Here is a 21,325-nt window from a genome sequence, read left to right as displayed (position 1 = left end):
TGCAGGGCTGGATGAACACAACAGGCCAAGCAGCATCATAGGAGCAGAGAGGCTGACGTTTCGGGCCTCTCTGCTCCTATGATGCTGCTTGGCCTGCTGTGTTCATCCAGCCCTGCACCTTGTTGTCTCGGATTCTCCAGCATCTGCAGTTCCTACTATCTCTAATGGGATTACAATTGAGTAAAGGAAACTATACAAAGACATAAGGGAGGACCTGCCAAGCATTGATTGGAAGGGGAGTCTAGTAGGGAAGACGGTGGAGCAGCAATGACAGGAGTTTCTGTGGGTAATCCAGGAGGCACAGCAGAAATTCATCCCATGGAAGAAGAAACATAGTATAGGGAGGATGAGGCAACCATGGCTGACAAGGGAAGACAGGGACAGTATAAAAGCTAAAGATCAAGCATACAATGTGGTAATGATGATTGGGAAACGTGTAAACACCAGCAGAGAAAAACTGAAGCAATCAGTGGGAAAAAGATGAAATATGTGGGTACGTTAGCTAGTAATATAAAAGAAGATTGCAAGAGTTTTTTTTTTAGATATCTAAAAGGTATGGGAGGCAAGAGTGGAAATTGGACTGCTGGAAAATGAGTCTGAAGGAGTATTAATGGGGAGCAAAGAAATGACAGAGGAACTGAATAGGTACTTTGCTGGTGTCTTCCACTGGGAAAACTGATGTAATGTGCCAGAACTTCAAAAGAGTCAGGGACAGAGGTGAGTGCAGTGGCAAACACTGAGGAGAAGAAGCTGAAAAGTCTGAAGGTGGGTAAATCGCCTGGACCAGATGGACTACACCCCAGAGTCCTGAAGGAGATAGCTAGGGAGATTGTAGAGGTATTGGTGGTGATCTTTCAGGAATCACTGGAGTCAGAAGGTCCCAGAGGACTCAAATGGCTAACATAACCCCCCTCCCTGTTTAAGAAGGGAGAGTGCGAGAAGACAGGAAACTATAGGTCGGTTAGTCTCCCTCTGTCATTGGTAGGATGTTAGAGTCTGTTATTAGGGATGAAATTGTAGAGTACTTGGAAGTGCCGGGTAAAATAGGGCAAAGTCAGCACAGCTTCATCAAGGGGAGGCCATGCCTGACAAATCTGTTTGAATTCTTTGAGGAGGTAACAAGCAAGTTAGACGAAGGAGATCCAGCGGATGGGATCTGTTTGGATTTCCAGAAGGTCTTTGACAAGGTGCCACACAGGAGGCTGCTAAATAAGATAACAGCCCATGGTGTTAGGGGGAAGGCACTGGCACAGATCGAGGATTGGCTGACTGGCCGAATGGCTGGGTTGTGAAGCTGACTGGGCCAGGAGGTGAGCCTGTCTGATGGGTTGCCTGATGTTTCTGTGATGAAGAACAATACTGAGGCTTCTCTCTCCATTGCTCTCCCTGTGCAGCTGTTGATGGAGATGTTTGTGAAACGACGGAATTTGTTGGATATTCTTCAGACTCTTGAGCGATATTTCCCCAAAATAGTTGCAGCGGACCCCCAGGCAGTAAGTTGTAAATTGTTTCTGTCTCGGCTAACCCTCCTTCCATCCCTGAGAAAATGGCCATAAATCTAGTGCAGGACATTGGGAGTTTTGTGTTTAAGCATTGTCCTTTTATTGACGCTCACCTCATCACCTTTCTCCATTCACACCAGCAGCCACCTCCCCACTGCCCAATGCAGACTTTGCTGTGTGTTACACCAGAGGGACAGAATGGGGAGGTTGGGGGCTTGGTGCATGGGCTGGCAAGGGTGGGGGTGTATAGTGAGTGTGTGTGGGGGGAAGCAGAGTGCAGTGTGTGTGCAGGGTCGGAGGGAGAAAACGAGGGGAGTGAGTCTGTGGTAAGTGCTGATTGTGGTGTTTTCATGTTTAATTCCGGTGAAGGCCCGGAGAGATGTTTGGAAGGAGCGACAGTGCCGGCTGCAATTCCGCAAACTGGTTCTACTCTTGGTCCGGGATGACGTTTACCGGGAACAGTTCCTGCAGGTACAAGCAGTAAACCAGATTGAACTCTGAACTCTGATCCCTGTCCCGCTGAGCCGCCTCCTCCCTCTGCCCCCACCCTGGGGAACAGGTCACTGGCCCATTGTTGGTGCATTTCCTGGCCCGATGGGCTGAAGAACGGGAGCAGTCATGGTTTGCTCAGCTGCTTCTAGCAGAATTTTGGTTTCATTTCTCTTGGTTGGTGCTCCTGCAATATCCCTTCCTCGCCCTCTCCTGGTATCTGAGACAGCCCCCAGTCTCCTGTTGGGCGTTAACAGCTTCTGCTGGTGTTGGTCACCAGTCGCCAGTTCTTTAACTGGGAGGAGATAAGAGGTCCCTCTTGTTTTCTGAACACCCCTTCACACCTGGTGATCTGCAGCAAGGCAATCCCACCTTATTCCCCGTCCGTATTCCAGGCCTCAACCCCGCAGCCCCCCCCCCCCACCGTCAATGCGGTGCTCCCTAGGTGCTGCCCTCGCCCCCGACGGTGCGGCGCTCCCATGCTGCTGTCCTGAACCACGTGAGTGTCCTCAGCCCTCCGTGTCCCCCAGCTGGAGACTGTAAATTTCAGCAACTTGGTCCAATCACTTGGAGACAGTCAGGACGGCAGATGCTGGAAGTTAGAGTCACTAAATGTGGAGCTGGAAAAGCACAGCAGGTCAGACAGCATCCGAGGAGCAGGGAAGTCCATGTTTTGGGCTGAAACCTTTCATCATGGTCCCATTGCTTGACTGGAATGGAATAACTGCATGTGTTTCTTGCAAAACCTGGATGGAGTTAGGTTTTAGGTGAATAGGAATCCAGCACTGAATAAGATAAGGCTGCCAGTGAATCATAATGTATTTGTTTCACAGGTAAAAGGGTGAATTTTACAGGTTAGTTACAAAAGACATTTAAGAATCCACCAATTTAGTAAAAGCTGAGCCACAGCACAAACATGCTGCTGGCAGCTGTGGAAGCCGAGTGTGGAACTTAAACCTTTCAATGGGAGGAAGTGCCACTCTCTAAAGGTCCCAGCTGTGCCAGTACTCGGCAGTGGGTGCTGCTACATCTGCCAAGCTTGTGGAAAACTGCACAGTTGGCATAGGATTTGTGACCTGATGTAACCCACGCCAGATCTTAGCAAGCATGGCACAGCAGCAGTCCCAATATGTAAGCCTGAGATCCCAGCTGCACAGTATAATCTCCACACTAATGATGCACCTTGTGTCTCTAATCTGTGTTTGGGTTGTATCTTGTATCAGCTTAGTCCCACTAGGGGGGATGATCTGACCCAGTTTTCTGGTCTGTGCAGGATGAACTGGAGGAGGAATTTGGCAGCTTGTTCATGGCTTCGACTCGGAGACTGCTGTGGGAGTTCCTGGAGAGGTTGGAGAGCATCCTACCTGAACCAAGGATTGATCAAGTAACCAAGAGCACCCCCTGTTGTTCACTCTAACTGAAGCTGCACTCTGTTTCCAGCCAGCTATTTTCAGCTACAGTTTCCCAGACTTTTTGATTGTATGAATCTGTGTAGAGCAATTCCAGATAGTTCACAATGAAATATCCTCAGGCTGTCCTTGCACTGACTCTACACTCAGTTTGTTCATTTTGACACTGGAAGAGTTGTGAAGGAGTAATCCACATAGAACATTGAATAGTACAGCACAGTACAGGCCTTTTGGCCCACCATGTTGTGCCAAACTTTTACCCTAAACCTAAGGTCTATCTAACCTCCACTCCCCTACCTTATACTATCATCCATATGCCTATCTAATAGACACTTAAATGCCCCTAATAAGGCCGACTCCATTACCCTCTCCGGCAATGCATTTCACGCCTCGACCACTCCGAGTAAAGAATCTACCTCTGACGTCTCCCCTATATCTACCTCCACTCACTTTAAAACTATGCTCCCTCGTAATAGCTACCTCCACCCTAAGAAAAAGTCTCTGGCTGTCCACTCTATCTACACCTCTGATCATTTTGTACATCTCTATCAAGTCACCTCCCATCCTTTGTCATTCTAAAGAGAAAAGCCCTAGTTCTCTCAACCTTTCCTCGTAAGACTTTCCCTCCATTCCAGGAAACATCCTAGTAAATCTCCTCTGCACCTTTTCCAACACTTCCGCATCTTTCCTGTAATGAGGCGACCAGAACTGGACACAATACTCCAGATGGGGCCGAACCAGGCTTTTGTATAGCTGCAGCACAACTTCTTGGCTCTTGAACTCAATCCCTCTATTAATGAAAGCTAACACACCATACGCCTTCTTAACAACTCTATCCACCTGAGTGGCAGCTTTCAGGGAACTGTGGACATGAACCCCAAGATCCCTCTGCTCCTCCACACTGCCAAGAATCTTTCCATTAACCCTGTACTCTGCTTTCAAGTTTGTTCTTCCAAAATGAATCACCTCACACTTTTCAGGGTTAAACTCCATCTACCACTTCTCAGCCCAGCTCTGCATCCTATCAATGTCCCTTTGTAACCTAGAACAGCCCTCCGCACTGTCCGTATCGTCCGCGAACTTACTAATCCACCCTTCCACTCCTACATCCAAATAATTTACAAAAATCACAAATAGAAGAGGACCCAGAACAGATCCTTGTGGTACACCACTCGTAACTGATCACCATGTTGAATATTTTCCATCCACTACCACCCTTTGTCTTCTAAGGGTCAGCCAATTCTGAATCCAATCTGCCACATTTCCTCCTATCCCGTGCCTCCTTACCTTCTGCATGAGCCTACCATGGGGAACCTTATCAAACGGCTTACTTAAATCCATGTATACCACATCCACTGCTCTACCTTCATCCACGTGTTTGGTCACCTCTTCAAAGAATTCAATAAGGTTCGTGAGGCATGATCTTCCCCTCAAAAATCCATGCTGACTATCGCGAATCAAACTGTGCCTTTCCAAGTGATCATAAATCCTATCTCTCAGAGCCCTTTCCAATAATTTGCCCACCACTGACGTAAGACTAACTGGTCTGTAATTTCCAGGGTTATCCTATTCCCTTTTTTTGAACAAGGGAATGATGTTTGCCACTCTCCAGTCTTCCGGCACTATACCCTTGGACAGTGAGGATGAAAAGATCATCACCAAAGGTCCTGCGATCTCTTCCCTCGCTTCCTATAGAATCCTTGAATAAATCCCATCAGGCCTGGGAGACTTATCTACCTTCAAGTTCCTCCAAAATTCCGACTACATCTTCCTTACTAACATCGACCACCTCGAGCCTACCAGCCTGTTTCACGCTGTCCTCCCCTGCAACTAGGTCCCTCTCAGTTGTGAATACCGGAGAAAAGTATTCATTAAGGACCTCTCCTATCTCTTTAGGCTCTGTGCACAAATTCCCTTTACAATCCTTGATTGGCCCTACCCTTTCTCTGGTCATTCTCTTATTCCTCACGTACGTGTTAAAAAGCCTTGGAGTTTTCCTTGATCCTATCTGTCAAGGTTTTCTCATGCCCCCTTCTTGCTCTCCTAAGCCCTTTCTTCAGCTAACTTGTATCACTCTAGATCCTTTTCCGTTCCTTGCTTCCTAAACCTTATATAAGCATCCTTCTTCCTCTTAACCGGTCGTTCGACCTCTCTCCATAACCAAGGCTCCCTCACTCGACCGCATCTTCCCTGCCTGCTAGGGACAAACATATCGATCACATGCGGTATGCATTTCTTAAACAATCTCCACATTTCTATAGTGCTCTTCCCTGATAGCATCTGTTCCCATTTTCTGTTACCCAGTTCTTGCCTAACAGCATTATAATTACCCTTCCCCCAATTATAAACCTTACCCTGCTGTATGTACCTATCCTTTTCCATGACTATTGTAAAAGTAACAGAGTTATGATTGCTATTGCCAAAACGCTCTCCTACCAACAGGTCTAACACTTGGCCCGGTTCATTGCCAAGCACCAAATCTAAAGTGGCCTCTCCTCGTGTTGGTCTATCTACGTACTGTGCCAGGAATCCTTCCTGAACACACTGGACAAAATCTGCTCCATCTAAACTATTACAACTAAAATGCTTCCAATCAATATTTGGAAAGTTGAAGTCACCCACGACTACAACCCTGTGACTTCTGCACCTTTCCAGTATCTGCCTCCCAATCTGCTCTTCCACTTCTCTGCAACTATTAGGGGGTCTGTAAAAAACCCCCAACAAACTGACTGCTCCTTTCTTGTTCCTGACCTCAACCCAAACTGACTCTGTAGACATATCATTCTCGAACTGCCTTTCGGTAACTGCTATACTAGCCCTGACTAGCAATGCCACTCCGCTGGCATTTTTACCACCCTCCCTATTTCTTTTAAAGCATCTAAATCCCAGAACTTCCAACAACCATTCCTGTCCCTGAGTTACCCAACTTTTTGAAATGGCCACAACATCGTAGTTCCAAGTACTGACCCATGCTCTAAGTTCATCTGCCTTATTTCTGATACTTCTGGCATTGAAGTATACACACTTCAAATCATTCCGCTGTCCACAATTAAGCTCCATCGACCACATTTCTTTATTAACAACCTCACTCCCTGTTGTGTCTGTTGGAAGGCTGAATACCTCATCCTCTGAATTACAAATCCAGTTCCCCACCCCCTGCCAATCTAGTTTAAACCATCCCGTATAGCTCGAGTAAACCTCCCTCCCAGGATATTTGTGCCCTTCTGGTTCAGGTGCAACCCGTCCTTATGGTACAGGTCCCACCTTCCCCAGAACGTGCTCCAATTATCCACATAATGGAAGCCCTCCCTCCTACACCAGCCCTGTAACCACGTGTTTAGCTGCACTCTCCCCCTATTTCTTACCTCGTTATCATGTGGCACTGGTAGTAATCCAGAGATAACTACCCTGTTTGTCCTGGACTTCAGCTTCCAACCTAACTCCCTGTACTCGTTTTTCACATTCTCAGTCCTTTTTCTACCTATGTCATTGGTACTGATGTGTACCATGACTGCTGGTTGCTGGCCCTCCCCCTTAAGGATCTTGAAGACATGATCTGAGACGTCACGGACCCTGGCAGCCGGGAGGCAACATACCATCCGTTCATCTCGCTCGCGTCCACAGAACCGCCTGTCTGTGCCTCTTACTATCAAATCCCCCACTACACTTGCTCTCCTATTCTCCCCCCTTCCCTTCTGTGTCACAGGGTCAGGCTCAGTGCCAGAGACCTGTCCGCTATGGCCTTCCCCTGGTAGGTCGTTCCCCCCCCCCCGCCCCAACAGTATCCAAAGCAGGATCCCTGCACTGTCTGCCTCTTCCCTTTCCCCTTCCTGACAGTCACTCAGCTACCTTTTTCCTGTACCTTGGGTGTGACCACCTCCTTATAACTCTTCTCTATCACCCCCTCAGCCTCCTGAATGTAGTAATGTCACTGCACTAATAATCCAGAGGCAAGAGTTCATATCCCACTGCAGCAGCTTGGCTGTTTAAGTTCAACTTGTTCAAGAAATCCAGAATTTCAAAGCTGGAATCAGTAAGGTGACTACAAAATAACAAGATTGTTATTAAAAACTCACCTGCTTTACAGTGTCCTTTTTATGGATTGAAATCTGCCATCCTTACCCAGTCTTTTTAATCACTTGTGGGATATGGGCATCTAGAACTAGGGGGCACTGTTTCAGAGTAAGAGATCTCTCAGTATGAAAATAAGGAGCAATTTCTCTCCTCAACCATTCGTGTTCGGAATTCTGTTCCTCAGAGAGCAGTCGACGGAGGTTAATGTACTGTATAACTCAGCCTTGTATATGTTCAGGGTTTGGCAATATCAGGAAGTCAAGGATTATGAGGGACAGATAGGCACATGTTGAGTTCAAGATCAGATCATCTGTGAATATAATGAATGGCAGAACAGGCAGCTGCTCCTATTTCTTATCTTCACGTCTTCAGTTGGTCATAGTATGTGCTACTTCCAGTAAGGGGTGTGTGTGTGTGTGTGGGAGCGTAGTTCATCTACACGGTCCATTGATGACAGCCATTGGGCTGCTTTTAACACTATCTCCTTTTCTCTTTGCCTCAACAGCTGCTGGCTGCTGGTGTCAATGTTGGAAGCCTGTCATTAACAGAGCAGAGCCTTCTGTCTGTCCTGGCCAGTACCCCCATGCCTGTCTCTGATGTGCTGCTAATGCTAATGCAGCGACTCCGGGAGCAACAGAACCAGGATCTAACCAGTGAGTTCTCTTTTACTGTCTCCATCCCAGCCCTCTGCAGGTGGGACAAACTCTCTGTTCCTGGATCAATAGTCCCAGGGTCATGAGTTCAAATCCCACCATGGCTAGTTGTGATCAGTTTGAAGATTCTGGAAATAAAGATTTCAATAGTTCAATCAACTTTAGAAAGGAACTGCTGTCCTTACCAGTCTGCACAGGCTTGTGGTTCCAGTGCGAAAACACGTGGTGCAGTCTTTAAATTCCCTCTGGTAATATCCAAATGGAGCTATGGAACAGTTTGCCCACCCTAACGCAGGCACGTCGCACTGGAATAGAGACTCCCTACTTGCATGTGGAAGAGACAAAAAAAACCAAGAGGAAATGTAAGAGTGTTTTCCACTCACAGGGTGATGGGAGTCTGGAACTCAGTGCCTGAAACTGATGTTGATTCAGAAACACTCCCAACATTTCTAGTGCAAATAAGGAATGAAACCTGAAAGGGGGATCATCTGGCATCGACCGAGGCACCGGAACTGACAACGGCAGAAACGGGCCTGTCGACCCTGCAAAGTCATCCGCACTAACGATTTTAGCTATTGCCAGCATTGGGAGAGCTGTCTCACAGACTAGTTAAGCAACAGCCTGTAAGGTATGATTCCATGAGTATGACAATGTCCCAGACACCACCATCAACGTCCCTGGATATGTCCTGTCCCACCAGCCGTGATATACAAAATAAAAAAATGAAAGAATTGCGGCTGCTGTAAATCGGAAACAAAAACAAAGTTTCTGGAACAACTCAGCAGGTCTGGCAGCATCTGTGAAGGAGAAAAACAGGAAGGTCACCGGACCCAAAGCATTAACTCTGATTTTTCCTTCACAGGTGCTGCCAGACCTGCTGAGCTTTTCCAGCAGCTTTGGTTTTGTTGTTGTTGATGTTGTTGTTGTTGGCCGTGATATTCATTTGGGAGGTAGGTGCTCTGGGATTCCTCAACATTGACTCTGGACCCCATGAAGTCTCATGGCTTCAGGTTAAACCTGAGCAAGGAAACCTCCTGCTGATTATCACATACCGTCCTCCCTCAGCTATTGAATCCATACTCCTCCATGTTGAACAATGCGATCATAAGAACTAGGAGCAGGAGTAGGCCATTTGGCCCCTCGAGCCTGCCCTGCCATTTAATAAGATCATGGCTGATCTTTGAGACTCAGCTCCACTTACCCGCCCACTCACCATAACCCTTAATTCCTTTACTGGTCAAAAATTTATCTAGCCTTGCCTTAAACGCATTCAGCAAGGTAGCTTCAACCGCTTCACTGGGCAGGGAATTCTACAGATTCACAACCCTTTGGGTGAAGAAGTTCCTCCTGACCTCAGTCCTACATCTGCTTCCCTTTATTTTGAGGCAATGCCCTCTAGTCCTAGTTTCACCTGCTGGCGGAAACAACCTCCCTGCCTCCACCTTATCTATTCCCTTCATAATCTTATGTTTCTATAAAATCTCCCCTCATTCTTCTGAATTCCAATGAGTATAATCCCAGTCTACTCAGTGTCTCCTCATAATCCAAACCTCTCAACTCTGGAATCAACCGAGTGACTCTCCCCTGCACCCCTTCCAGTGCTAGTATATCTCTTCTCAAGTAAGGAGACCAAAACTGCGCACAGTACTCCAGGTGTGGCCTCACCAGGACCCTATACAGCTGCAGCATAGCCTCCCTGTTTTTCAACTCCATCCCTTTAGCAATGGCAGACAAAATTCCATTTGCCTTTTTAATCACCTGCTGCACCTGCAATCCCACCTTCAGCGATTCATGCACAAGGACACCCAAGTCCCTCTGCACAGCAGCGTGCTGCAATTTTTTACCATTTAAAACATAGTCCATTTTGCTGTTATTCCTACCAAAATGGATGACCTCACACTTATCAACATTGTACTCCATCTGCCAGACCTTTGCCCACTCACTTAGACTATCTATATCCCTCTGCAGCCTTTCAGTGTCTTCTGCACACTTTGCTCTACCACTCACCTTAGTGTCATCTGCAAATTTTGACACACCACACTTAGTCCCCAATTCCCAATCATCTATGTAAATTGTAAACAATTGAGGTCCCAACACTGATCCCTGAGGCACACCGCTAGCCACTGACCACCAACCAGAAAAACCCCCATTTACCCCTACTCTTTGCTTAGAGGAAGTAAGATGGGAACATCACCACCTTCAAGTTCCCTTCCAAACCGCTCATCATTCTTGGAAATATATGGCCATTCCTTCAGTGTAGCTGGGTCAGAATCCTGGAAATCCCTCCCTAAGGGCATTCAGGGTCAACTCACAGCACATGGACTGCAGTGGTTCAAAAAGGCAGCTCACCCCCACCTTCCCAAGGGGCAGCTAGGGACGGGCAGTTAGTGGAGACAAAGTCCCACTTTCACATTTAGCATAACCTCCATCGTGTTGTGTGGCACTATCACCGTGCTAAATGGGACAGACTTCACACAGATCTAGCAACTCAAGACTGGGCGTCCTGGAGGCGCTGTAGGCCATCGACAGCAGCAGAATTGTACTCCAGCACAATCTGTAACCTCATGGCCCGGCACATCCCCCACTCAACCATTACCATCAAGGCAGGGGATCAACCCTGGTTCAATGGAGAGTGCAGGGGGGCATGCCAGGAGCAGGAGCAGCACCAGGCATACCTGAAGATGAGGTGTCAACCTGATGAAGCTACCAAACAGGACTACTTGCACACCAAACAGCGAAAGCAGCAAGTGATAGACAGAGCTAAGCAATCCCACAACCAATGGATCAGATCTAAGCTCTGCAGTCCCGCCACATCCAGTTGTGAATGGTGGTGGACAATTAAACAACTCACTGAAGGAGGTGGCTCCACAAATATCCCCATCCTCAACGATGGAAGAGCCCAGCACATCAGTGCAGAAGATAAGGCTGAAGCTTTCACAGCAATCTTCAGCCAGAAGTGCCGAGTGGATGATCCATCTCAGCCTCCTCTGGTGATACCCAGCATCACAAGATACTAGTCTTCAGCCAATTTGATTCACTCCACATTGTAGTGATTGTAACGAGGTTAGCTGGGTGTATTTCATACAATGAGTTCTCTTATTGCGGCTGTTAATCTGGTCCAATCAGGGAGCCCTGGCTGACAGATTAAAAACAGGAGTGTCAGACATCCTGCTCACTCTGAGAGCTGTCTTTGAGGGAGCTGGATCAGTGTCAAGGGTGACTTGGTAACGCAATACTGACTGCTGAGAAGTTATTTCACATGCAATATCAAGAAATGGTTGGAGACACTGGATACTGCAAAATGGGCCCTGACAACATTCTGGCAACAGTACTGAAGACATGCTCCAGAACTTGCTGTTCCCATACAGTAATGTTTCTCCAGCTTTGGCATCAGTAATGGGACTAAGGGTTAATTGGGATAAGGCAGGAATGTGGAGTTGTTGATTATCAGGGTCAGCCATGATCTCCTTGAATGGCAGAACAGAACAGCTAGTGACACCTACTGAATTAATGAAAAATAGATGCTGCATCTAACCCCATGTTGTCCCTGTCCTGGGAGTGTTTGATGGGGACAGTGTTGAGGAGCTTTACTTTCAGTTTAAAAGAGTAGAGAGAGCATTACTCAGTCTTTCCTCTAAGGATAAAACTGGCAAAGAATAGAGAATGCTGGGTAAATACAGCAGGTCTGGCAACAGGTGATGAGAGAAAAGCTATAAACATTGAGTCTAGTGACCCTTTGCTCTGTCTCCAGCATTCAGTTTGCGTTTCTGATTTCCAGTATCCACACTTGCATGTTTATTTCTATGTTTAACAAGAGACTCAATTCTAAAGCAGTGCTGACTTGCTGAAACATATTTATTGTCTTTCAGATGTCGACTGGAGTAACAGTGAGACACTGTTTGGAGTTCCTATGACCAGCTCCTCAACACACACTGTCCTGAGTGAAGGCTATTGCATTGAAGCAGAACAAATAACTAGGGAACCCCAGGTGAAAGGAGAAGGGAATAATTCTCAGCCACCCAGTAGCAATATGAAACATCAGGAAGAGTGTAAAGAGAAGGTTACAGAGCAAGGGCTGGAATGCCCTGAAATGGCAGATGAAGTTGAGGAAACTGTGAACCGGACAGAGATGGGAGGAATTGGCATGAGGTTGTATAGCCTGAGAAATGGACAAGGAGCTGCCATGGAGAGGGAGGACAACAGGGAGCACGCCTCCCCTTTGGCTCAAAGCCAAAGGCTGGCCTTCTCTGCTTTCCATTTTGACCAGTCGTGTGATGAAGAGTTTGAAGATTGTATGAGGAAGTTGTCTCCTCCCAACCCACTCCAATCTCAGGTTAACAGCACCAGCCCAGTCCCAGTGTGCCCCTCAATCCAGACCCAGGCCAATGAATCTCTGTCACAAACAATCAGTTCCAAAAGACTGGGGTTAAATGCTGATCTTTGTGCTGGTAAATCCTACTTCAGCACATCTTCCCCTGGCCAAGAACATTGTGGCAACTTGCCTGATTCAGGATCACTGTCACTAAACCAGCGTGGACAAAATGCCATTGACCTGAAGGCACTAACAGCAGCCCCAATCTCACTGGAGGTACAAACATCACTTTTACACTCTCGCCTGTTCCAACCTAAGGTTTTCCTGTTCAGACTAACTGCTGACGAGAATGACCGATCATCGCTATCCAACAAATGGAGTTTACGGAGGAACGGTTTGAGTGGAGGTAGGGACCATTGCCAGTTCAGTGAGGCGGATAATTGCACAGGACATAACTCCGAGCAAAATCCATGCACCTTACCATGGTTGCTCCGTAAAAGACCTCAGCGAGCTCCTGGTGATCGGATGCCCCTGTACAACAGCTCCAACAGAAGTCTGTTTTCCAGTGAGGAGTCATCTCAATCTGACAATAGTGACTCTGAATATCTCCCCTACTACAGTCAGATAAAACGTCCAAGCAGATGGAATAGATACCAGAAAAAAAACTCAGTCAGTCAAATAATTGGGGCTACATAAACAGGTCATTATAATAAGTCTTTTAAAAACAATAAAGGGGAGTTGTGCCACAGTTGTACAAAGCTTTCTGTGCACTGCACCTCTACAATATATTGGCCTTGGAAGGTGTGCAGCAAACATTCAAGATACTAAGTCTCCAAAAGTTAGATTATGAGGAAGTATTACTTAAACTAGTCATTTTTCCCTAGAATGGAGAAGGTTAAGAGTGTTTTTACTTGGGTATTTAATTAATAGTGTAGTTAAATAAACTCCTCTGCTGATGAGGGAGCCTAGGACGAAGGAACATGTCCCTGAAATCAATCTTCACTCATCAGGAATGTAGTTAATGAATATTCACGCACAAGGTGGGGAAATGTGAAAGTTGCTGTCTCAAAACAGTTGGTACTAGCTCAGTTAATAATTTTAGATTTGGTTGTCAAGGACAATAAGGAATGTGGAGCATGACGCAGGAGGATTGCAGTTAGGATACAGATCAGCTGTGACCACACTGAATTAGTGCAATGGGCTCAGCAGATTTGAATGGGTTTCCCCTGTTCATGTAAGCCCCTGAAGAATGAAGAAGCCATTATTTTTGTGCTTTATTTCTCTCCAGCTGGTCACTGGGCTAAGCAGAAAGAAGCTGCAGCCCCAATGCAGGCGGCACATTGAGAGGACTGCAGTTTATATTGACTGTAAACCATGTATAAAGTACAACTGCAAGTGTACTGGCATCTGATTAAAATCAGTGAATCTTTCAGCCCATTGTCTGGACCAACTCTGAAACAGCTATTCAGTTAGTCTCACTCCCCCTGCTCTTCACCAAATACCTGCAAAATTTTCCCTTCAAGTATTTACCCAGTCCTTCCAATTAGCTAAAATTTAATGTAAATGTTAACGATTACATCACTTGCATATAAAGCTGACTTTGAATAAGTCGACAGTCATGTGAAGAGATGAATGAGGAGGGGTAGGCTGCTCCACCATTTAATAAGATTGCAACTGATCTAACTACTCTAAAGTCTCATCTATCCCCGATTAAACTTTCACCACTTTGCTTATTGAGAATCTATCTCCTGTTGTCTTAAAAATATTCAAGGACTCTACTTCTGCCATCTTTTGGAATTCACTTTCTCAAAGACTCGTGACCCTCTGAGAAAGTTGCTGTTCATCTCTGTCCTAAATGGGTAATCCCTTATTTTTAAACAGTCATCCCTATTTCTAGATTCTCTCAAAAGAGGAAATATTCTTTTCAGTTGCTGCTGTGAAGATACCTTAATCTTATTGTTAGCTTTCAGAAAATGAGGGCAGCTCAGTTTCTTCTGATTAGAGAGGAGGGTGGGTGCAGTATTGATCATAATTTATTTATTGAATTTCTGGAGTTTTCGCTTTAGGAAAGTGGTGCTATTTTATTTATGGGTGTTAAGATAAGGGACTGTGTACAATTATTTATTAATGGATCACAAGTCAAATACTGAGGAATTTAATGATTTTATTCTGGAGATTGATGGTGGTCTTGATATTTGTTATAAAACTGAACTACAATTGAAATGTCAACATTTTGTAATTGTTTTACTAAATTATTGCATATAAAAATCTATCCAGTGTTTTGTCAATGCCATCCTTGCAACAAATTCATCCTTTTAATTCTGCTGCTATTACCTCAACAAGTTGTTTCACAGCATGTATTATTTTGCCTTCATCCGGAACCTCCAATCCTTATGAACCCTGACAGATGCACGCTGTCTGGTTGTTTGCTTTCACTGATAGCCAAGGGCAAGCTGAAATAACTCAGCGAGGACAGCATCAAACTGAAGATTGTTGGCCCAATACTGGGAGTGGGAGTGGAGTAAAGATGGCCTATTAATCCAGTAGAGCCAGGCAGTGGCCAGTCATGGAATCCCTACAGTGTGGAGGCAGGCTATTCAGCCCCTTGAGTCCACACCAATCCCCTAAAGACCATCCTACCCAGACCCAACCCCCTACCCAATCACTGTAACCCTGCATTTCCCATGGCATATCCACCTAACCTGCATATCTTAGGATTGTGGGAGGAAACCCATGCAGACACTGGGAGAACATGCAAACCCCACACAGATAGTTGCTGAGGGTGGAATTGAAGCAGGGTCCCTGGTGCTGTGAGGCAGCAGTGCTAACCACTGAGCCATCTCAATGGTGGAGATTGAATTCAACAAAAATCACTGACACGTGAAGAGCTCTTGTGATGCAGTTGTAGTGCCCTACCTCTGAGATGGGGATGTTAGGTCTTCCTGCTCCAGAGGTGTTATTACATCCAATTTGATTAGGGAAAAGTATCTCCTTCCTTAGCATGTATTTTAAGTCTCTTGTGTCAGTGGTAGTGACCTTACCTCTGACCTGTATGTAATGTCATCTCTGAACAGGTTGATTAGAAAATCTCAGTGATGTGCAGTTCAGCTCCAGCTGCTGCTCCTAGACCTGTTATCCACATCACAGCAGCCTTGCCCAATCCAGAACTTATCACCTACATTCACACAAGAACAATGTGTTTACCCACCTCCTACTCTAGAACTGTAACAGGGATGGAAGCTGTACTCTGGGAACCTGTGCCCCAGCGAGGCATGGAATTTTTAGCTGTGTAAAGAAATCACAAGATTAACTTTGATAAACTAGCATTTTACAAACCTTTGTAGCCATGGCTCAGTAATAGCCAATTCAAGCCAATATTCCCATTGTCCACGGTACAATTAGGAGGATGTGTTTTACGTCTTGGCTGATATCTATCTCTCCACCAACATCATTAACACCATTTACTTTGTCAGAATCACATTGCTATTGGTAGGAACTTGGCATGTACAAAGCAGCCACTACAGGTTCAACATTATACTTCAAAATAAAGAACTTAATTTATTGTAAAGCATTTAGGACATTGAGATTATGAAAGGTGCTGTGTAAATTCAGATGCTGTCTTCTGAATTTAAGGTTTGTTGGGAGCCTACTGTCTGGACTGGAGGTGCACATTGCAATGGAAAGCCACACAATGTAGAAACATAGATGGGAATAGGAGGAGGCCATTCGAACCCTCATGCCTGCTATGCCATTCAATATGGTCATGGCAGATCATCAAGCTCAATGGTACCATTCCGCCCTCTTCCTTCCTCTCCCTCCCCCCGTCACCCCACACAAACAAACAATATCCCCTTTAACCAAAAAAGCTATACCTATTTCCTTGAAAACACAAAGTTTTGGTCTCAACCACTTTCTGTAGAAGTGAATTCCACAGGCTCACCACTCTCTGGGTGAAGGCATTTCCTTTCGTCTCGGTCCTAAAAGATATTTTTTTCAGAATGGAGACCAGTAACTAGTGGTGTTCCACAGGGGTCAGTCTTAGGTCCTCTGTTGTTTGTAGTATATATAAATGATCAGGAGGAAAATGTGGGTGGTCTGATAAGCAAGTTTACTGATGACACAAAGATTGATGGAGTTGCTGAAAGTGCCAACAATTGTGAAAGTATCCAATAGGATATAGATAGATTGGTGACTTGGGCACAGAAATGGCAGATGGAGTTTAATCCAGACAATGTGAGGTGATGCATTTTGGAAGATCAAATATAGGTGTGAATTATACTGTAAATGGGGAACCCTTAGGAACATTAACATTCAGATGGATCTGGGTGTGCAGGTCCACAGTTCCCTAAAAGTGGCAACACAGGTAGCCAAAGTGGAAGCTTTGGAGAGAGTACAGAGAAGGTTCACCAGGATGTTGCCTGGTCTCCAGGGCATTGACTATGAGGAAAAGTTAAAAAGACACCCCATCAACCTCCAGATTCAACGCATCATTCTCCGCCATCTGCAATCAGGAAGTGCTACACCTGCCCCTACACCTCACATCTCACCTCCATCCCAGGCCCCAAGAAAACATTCCACATCAAACAGATGTTCACCTGCACATCTGCTAATGTGGTATACTGCATCCGCTGTTCCCAATGTGGCCTCCTTTACATCGTGGAAACCAAATGGTGGCTTGGGGACTGCTTTGTAGAACATCTACGCTCGGTTCGTGACTAACGACTGCACGTCCCAGTCATGAACCACTTCAACTCCCCCTCCCACTCCTTGGACGACATGTCCATCCTCCTCCAGTGCCATAACAATGCCACCCGAAGGCTGAAGGAATAGCACCTCATATTCCGCATGGGAACCCTGCAGCCCAATAGTCTCAATGTGGACTTTACAAGCTTCAAAATCTCCCCACCCTCGACCTCATCCCAAGACCAGCCCAGCTTGTCCCCGCCTCCTTGACCTGTCCGTCTTTTCTCCCACCTATCTGCCCCTCCCTCCTCACTGACCAACCCCCCCCCCCACTCCCACTTCCTACCTACTAGCCTCATCCCCACCTCCTTGACCTGTCCGTCTTCCTCCCACCTACCCGCCCCTCTCTCCTCACTGACCAACCCCCATCCAAACTCCCTACCTAACACTCCCCTTTACTGGTTTCATCCCCGCCTCCTTGACCTGTCCGTCTGTTCTCCACCTATCTGCTCCTCTATCCACCTTCTATCATCGCCACCCCCTCTATTTATTTCAGAGCCCCCTTCCCCTCCCCCATTTCTGAAGAAGAGTCCAGACCTGAAACGTCAGCTTTCCTGCTCTTCTGATGCTGCCTGCCCTGCTGTGTTCATCCAGCTCCACACCTTGTTATTTTAAAAAGACTAGGATTGTTTTCACTGGAAATATGGCAGCTGAGAGGAGACCTGATAGAGGTCTACAAAATTTTGAGGCATAGATAGGGTGGATAGTCAGAGACTGTTTCCCAGGGTTGAAGTTTCAATTACAAGGTAAGAGGGGGAAAGTTTAAGGGAAATGTGCGATGAAAGGTTTTCACACAGAGAGTGGCAGCAGGCTGGAATGCACTGCCAGAAGAGGTGGTGGAAGTGGGCACATTGAAGACATTTAAGAGGCACCTAGAGGGGTACATGAATAGGGAGGGAATAGAGGGATATGAATCTAAAAATGGCAGGTTTATTTTTAGATTAATTAGCGCATAATGGTCAGCACAGGCTTGGAGGGCCGAAGGGCCTATTCCTGTGCTGTACTTTTTCATTTGTTCATTTGTTTACATCTTATCCTTAAACTATGACCCTAGTTCTGGATTCCTCTGCCATCAGGAATATCTTACCTGTCTAGTCCTGTTAGAATTTTATAGGTTTCTGAGATCCTTTTCACAACTCACCCTTCTAGCTTTGTGTCATCTGCAAATTGAGTAATGATGTTTAGTTCTGTCATCTAAATCATTAATGTTTTTTGTGAATAGCTAGGGCCCTAGTACTGATCCCTGCAATACCTCACTAGTCACTGCCTGCCATTCAGAAAAAGATCCATTTATTCCAACTCGTTTCCTGTCTGCTAACCAATTTTCTAGCTCAATACTATCTCAATCCCATGTGCTTTAATTTTACACACTAATCTCTTATGTGGAACTTTGTCAAAAGCCCAAATAAACTACATCCATGGGCTCTCGTTCATCAATTGTACTCTGTACATCCTTAAGAATTTCAGTAGGACTTGTCAAGGCCTTTTGTAAATCTATGCTGTGTCTGTATCTACCACTGTTTTCTAAGTGCTTTGCTATAAACATCTCGATAATGGATTTTAAACATCTTTCCCACCACCGATGTCAGGCTTACTGGTCTATAATTCCCTTTTTTCTCTCTAACCTCCTTTTTAGATAGTGGGGTTACATTAGCTATCCTCCAATCTGTAGGAACTGTTGCAGAGTCTAAACAATCTTGGAAAATGACCACCAATGCATTCACTATTCCTGGGTCACTTCCTTAAGTACTCGGGGATGTGGATTATCAGGCCCTGGTGATTTATCAGACTTCAATCCCATCAATTTCCACAACACCATTTCTCTACTAAGACAGATTTGCTTCAGTTCCTCCCTGTCTCACCGTCATTTCTGTTACATTACTCATATCCTCCTTTGTGAACACAGGAGTGAATTATGAATTTTGTTTGTCAGCGATTGCTTTGCTTCCCGTTATAAAGTCCACCCCTTTCTGATTGTAAGGGACCTATATTAGTTTTCACCAATCGTTTTCTCTTCACATACTGAGAGAAACTTTTACAGTCAGTTCTTGCGTTCCCCACAAGCTTTTTCTCATTCTCCATTTTCTCCTCCTTGATCAATCCCTTGGTGGTTCTTTGTTGAATTTTAAACTGTTCCCAATCCTCAGGTCTGTTGTTTTTTCTTGTCAATATGTATGTCTCTTTTTTGCATCTAATTCTATCTCTATAATACTATTCCCTCGTAAGCTATGATTCACCCATTGTTCTCTTTGCACTCTTGTGTCAGACAGGAATGAACAAGTTCACCCATTCACTCTTTGCATGCCTATTCACTATCGTTCTTTCAGTAACATTGCCCAATCCATCATAGCCAGCTCACACCACATACCATTGTAGTTTCCCATATTAATATTCTTCCTACACTGTCATTGCTGAAGGGAACAGTACAGAAACTAAGGTGAGGACAGTATAAGCTCACTCTAAGGCTAAGAGGTGCACACAGTGTATATTATTGTTTGATAAATTTTGTTAAAACATTCACAGAATGGAAATGGTTCTAGTTTGGGTAGCTCTAACTGCCAAAGTTTACATAAGCTCAATTTGTGTGTCACCATCTAATTCTGAGTACAGTATACAGTAATGACTGGATTTGGGGTTTGATTTTGTTATGGTGTATTTAACTTCAGAGAAACAGTCTGTTCTTTCAAGGCTGCTCATCAGCTGACAGTTTCCCCACCTACCTGTCATGGCAGATAGTGTTCAGAGAAATCAATATGAAAAATAAATTACTCTCAACATCTTAACAGCAGTTCAACATGAGAGAAATGCAAATTTATTCAAAGTTTTACAGGATTGCCATTTAACACACCCACAACAGGCACATGGATACAGTAGTCATTTCAAACAAGTTATTCCACATTATTTCACAGGAAGACTAGTTGATGACAACTCTGCTTCATGTTGAAGACAAGTTTGCATTGTTCCTGTTGAGCTGAGTCTAGGTAACACACACAATGTTGCAGATCCTGAAAGACACTTTCTTGGATCGGACCATCTCCCTTGAACAGGAGTTTGATTGAACAGGATAAAAGAATCCCAGAATTTTTCTAACACAGGAGATTGCCATTCAGTCCATTGGATGTCTATGCTGACCCTCTGTGGAAGCACTTTTGATGTTGTCACTCTCCTGCCATTACCCTGCACATTCATCTTTTCCAATAACAGTCCAATTCCATCTTGAATTCCTTGATCGATCTTGCCATCACCATGCTCTCAGGCAGTGCATTCTAGACCTTAACTGCATACTTTATGAAAAGTTTGGATCCGGCTGCTTTGCCCTCTCTGCTTTTGTGAATTTGCAAATTGGCTATTAGTGCTAATTTGCCAGTTTTTCTACATTATCCTTTTCTAGGGCAGCTCCATGTATAAATATAGAAACACCTCAGACTTTGCTCACAAAGGCACAGTGAAGTCCTCTGACACCAATGCCAATAGGAAGCAGGCACTGTATTGCCACTGTTTGGGTGGGTCTCTCTGCTTTGTTCGGATAATCCCCAATTGTGACATTACTGATGGAAAAATTGCATGTCAAAAGGTGTAATTCATTTCTGAGAATAAAGCTGCCTAGAGGCATAACCAGCACTTCCTACCCTCCATGCTTGATATGGCTCTTGCTGTATTAGAGGGCAGGGAGTTGACAGACATTACCAGCCATTTTGGGGCATAAAGTTTTAATCAAACTACACTCTTGATTTTTTAATTTGATTCTGGCTTTCTTTCTTGTCCCCTTGTGTTCCTGACCACAATCCATCAATTAGAAACTCCAAGTCACAGATCTAGATGATATATTTACAATCGGAGCATGTGGCTTCTACCCTGGTAACATAGTTCATTAGTTTTTGTGCAAGAGAAATGAAAGAGGCTGTATTAAAATGTGACATTGTGGCCTAGCCTAGACCCTCCCTGCTGGGAACATTCAGCCATAGCTGGCCCGAGACACTGAGTGGTGCCTAGTGCAGGGGTATTGTCTAATACTCATTTCAACAGTCAGATAAGGCTATTGCCAGAAACCAGCAAAGCAAATTCGCAGAGATAGTAGGAACTGCAGATGCTGGAAAATCTGAGATAACAAGGTGTAGAGCTGGATGAACACAGCAGGCCAAG

The 21,325-nt window shown here is 45.2% G+C and overlaps 2 protein-coding genes across 4 annotated transcripts in view; one reads left to right on the top strand and one right to left on the bottom strand.

Moving 5' to 3' along the window:
* LOC125484932 overlaps window positions 1–13,815 on the top strand; it is a 22,502-nt gene extending 8,687 nt beyond the window's left edge. For 2 of the 3 annotated variants that reach the window (XM_048605540.1, XM_048605542.1), the window contains 5 exons: window positions 1,395–1,493; window positions 1,872–1,973; window positions 3,265–3,375; window positions 7,980–8,127; window positions 11,997–13,815. In XM_048605540.1, the coding sequence (XP_048461497.1) occupies window positions 1,395–1,493; window positions 1,872–1,973; window positions 3,265–3,375; window positions 7,980–8,127; window positions 11,997–13,135 (1,599 nt within the window). In that variant the 3' untranslated portion in view covers window positions 13,136–13,815. The remainder of the gene's footprint in view (window positions 1–1,394; window positions 1,494–1,871; window positions 1,974–3,264; window positions 3,376–7,979; window positions 8,128–11,996) is intronic. The other variant, XM_048605541.1, reaches the window with a different exon arrangement.
* Window positions 1–21,325, bottom strand: part of LOC109917987 (uncharacterized protein KIAA0513) — a 123,166-nt gene that overhangs the window by 36,074 nt on the left and 65,767 nt on the right. The window lies entirely within an intron of this gene.

Source organism: Rhincodon typus, chromosome 15 (genome assembly GCF_021869965.1).
Source record: "Rhincodon typus isolate 14 chromosome 15, sRhiTyp1.1, whole genome shotgun sequence".
Taxonomy (NCBI): Eukaryota; Metazoa; Chordata; class Chondrichthyes; order Orectolobiformes; family Rhincodontidae; genus Rhincodon; species Rhincodon typus.
This window is presented reverse-complemented; position numbering and strand designations above follow the sequence as displayed.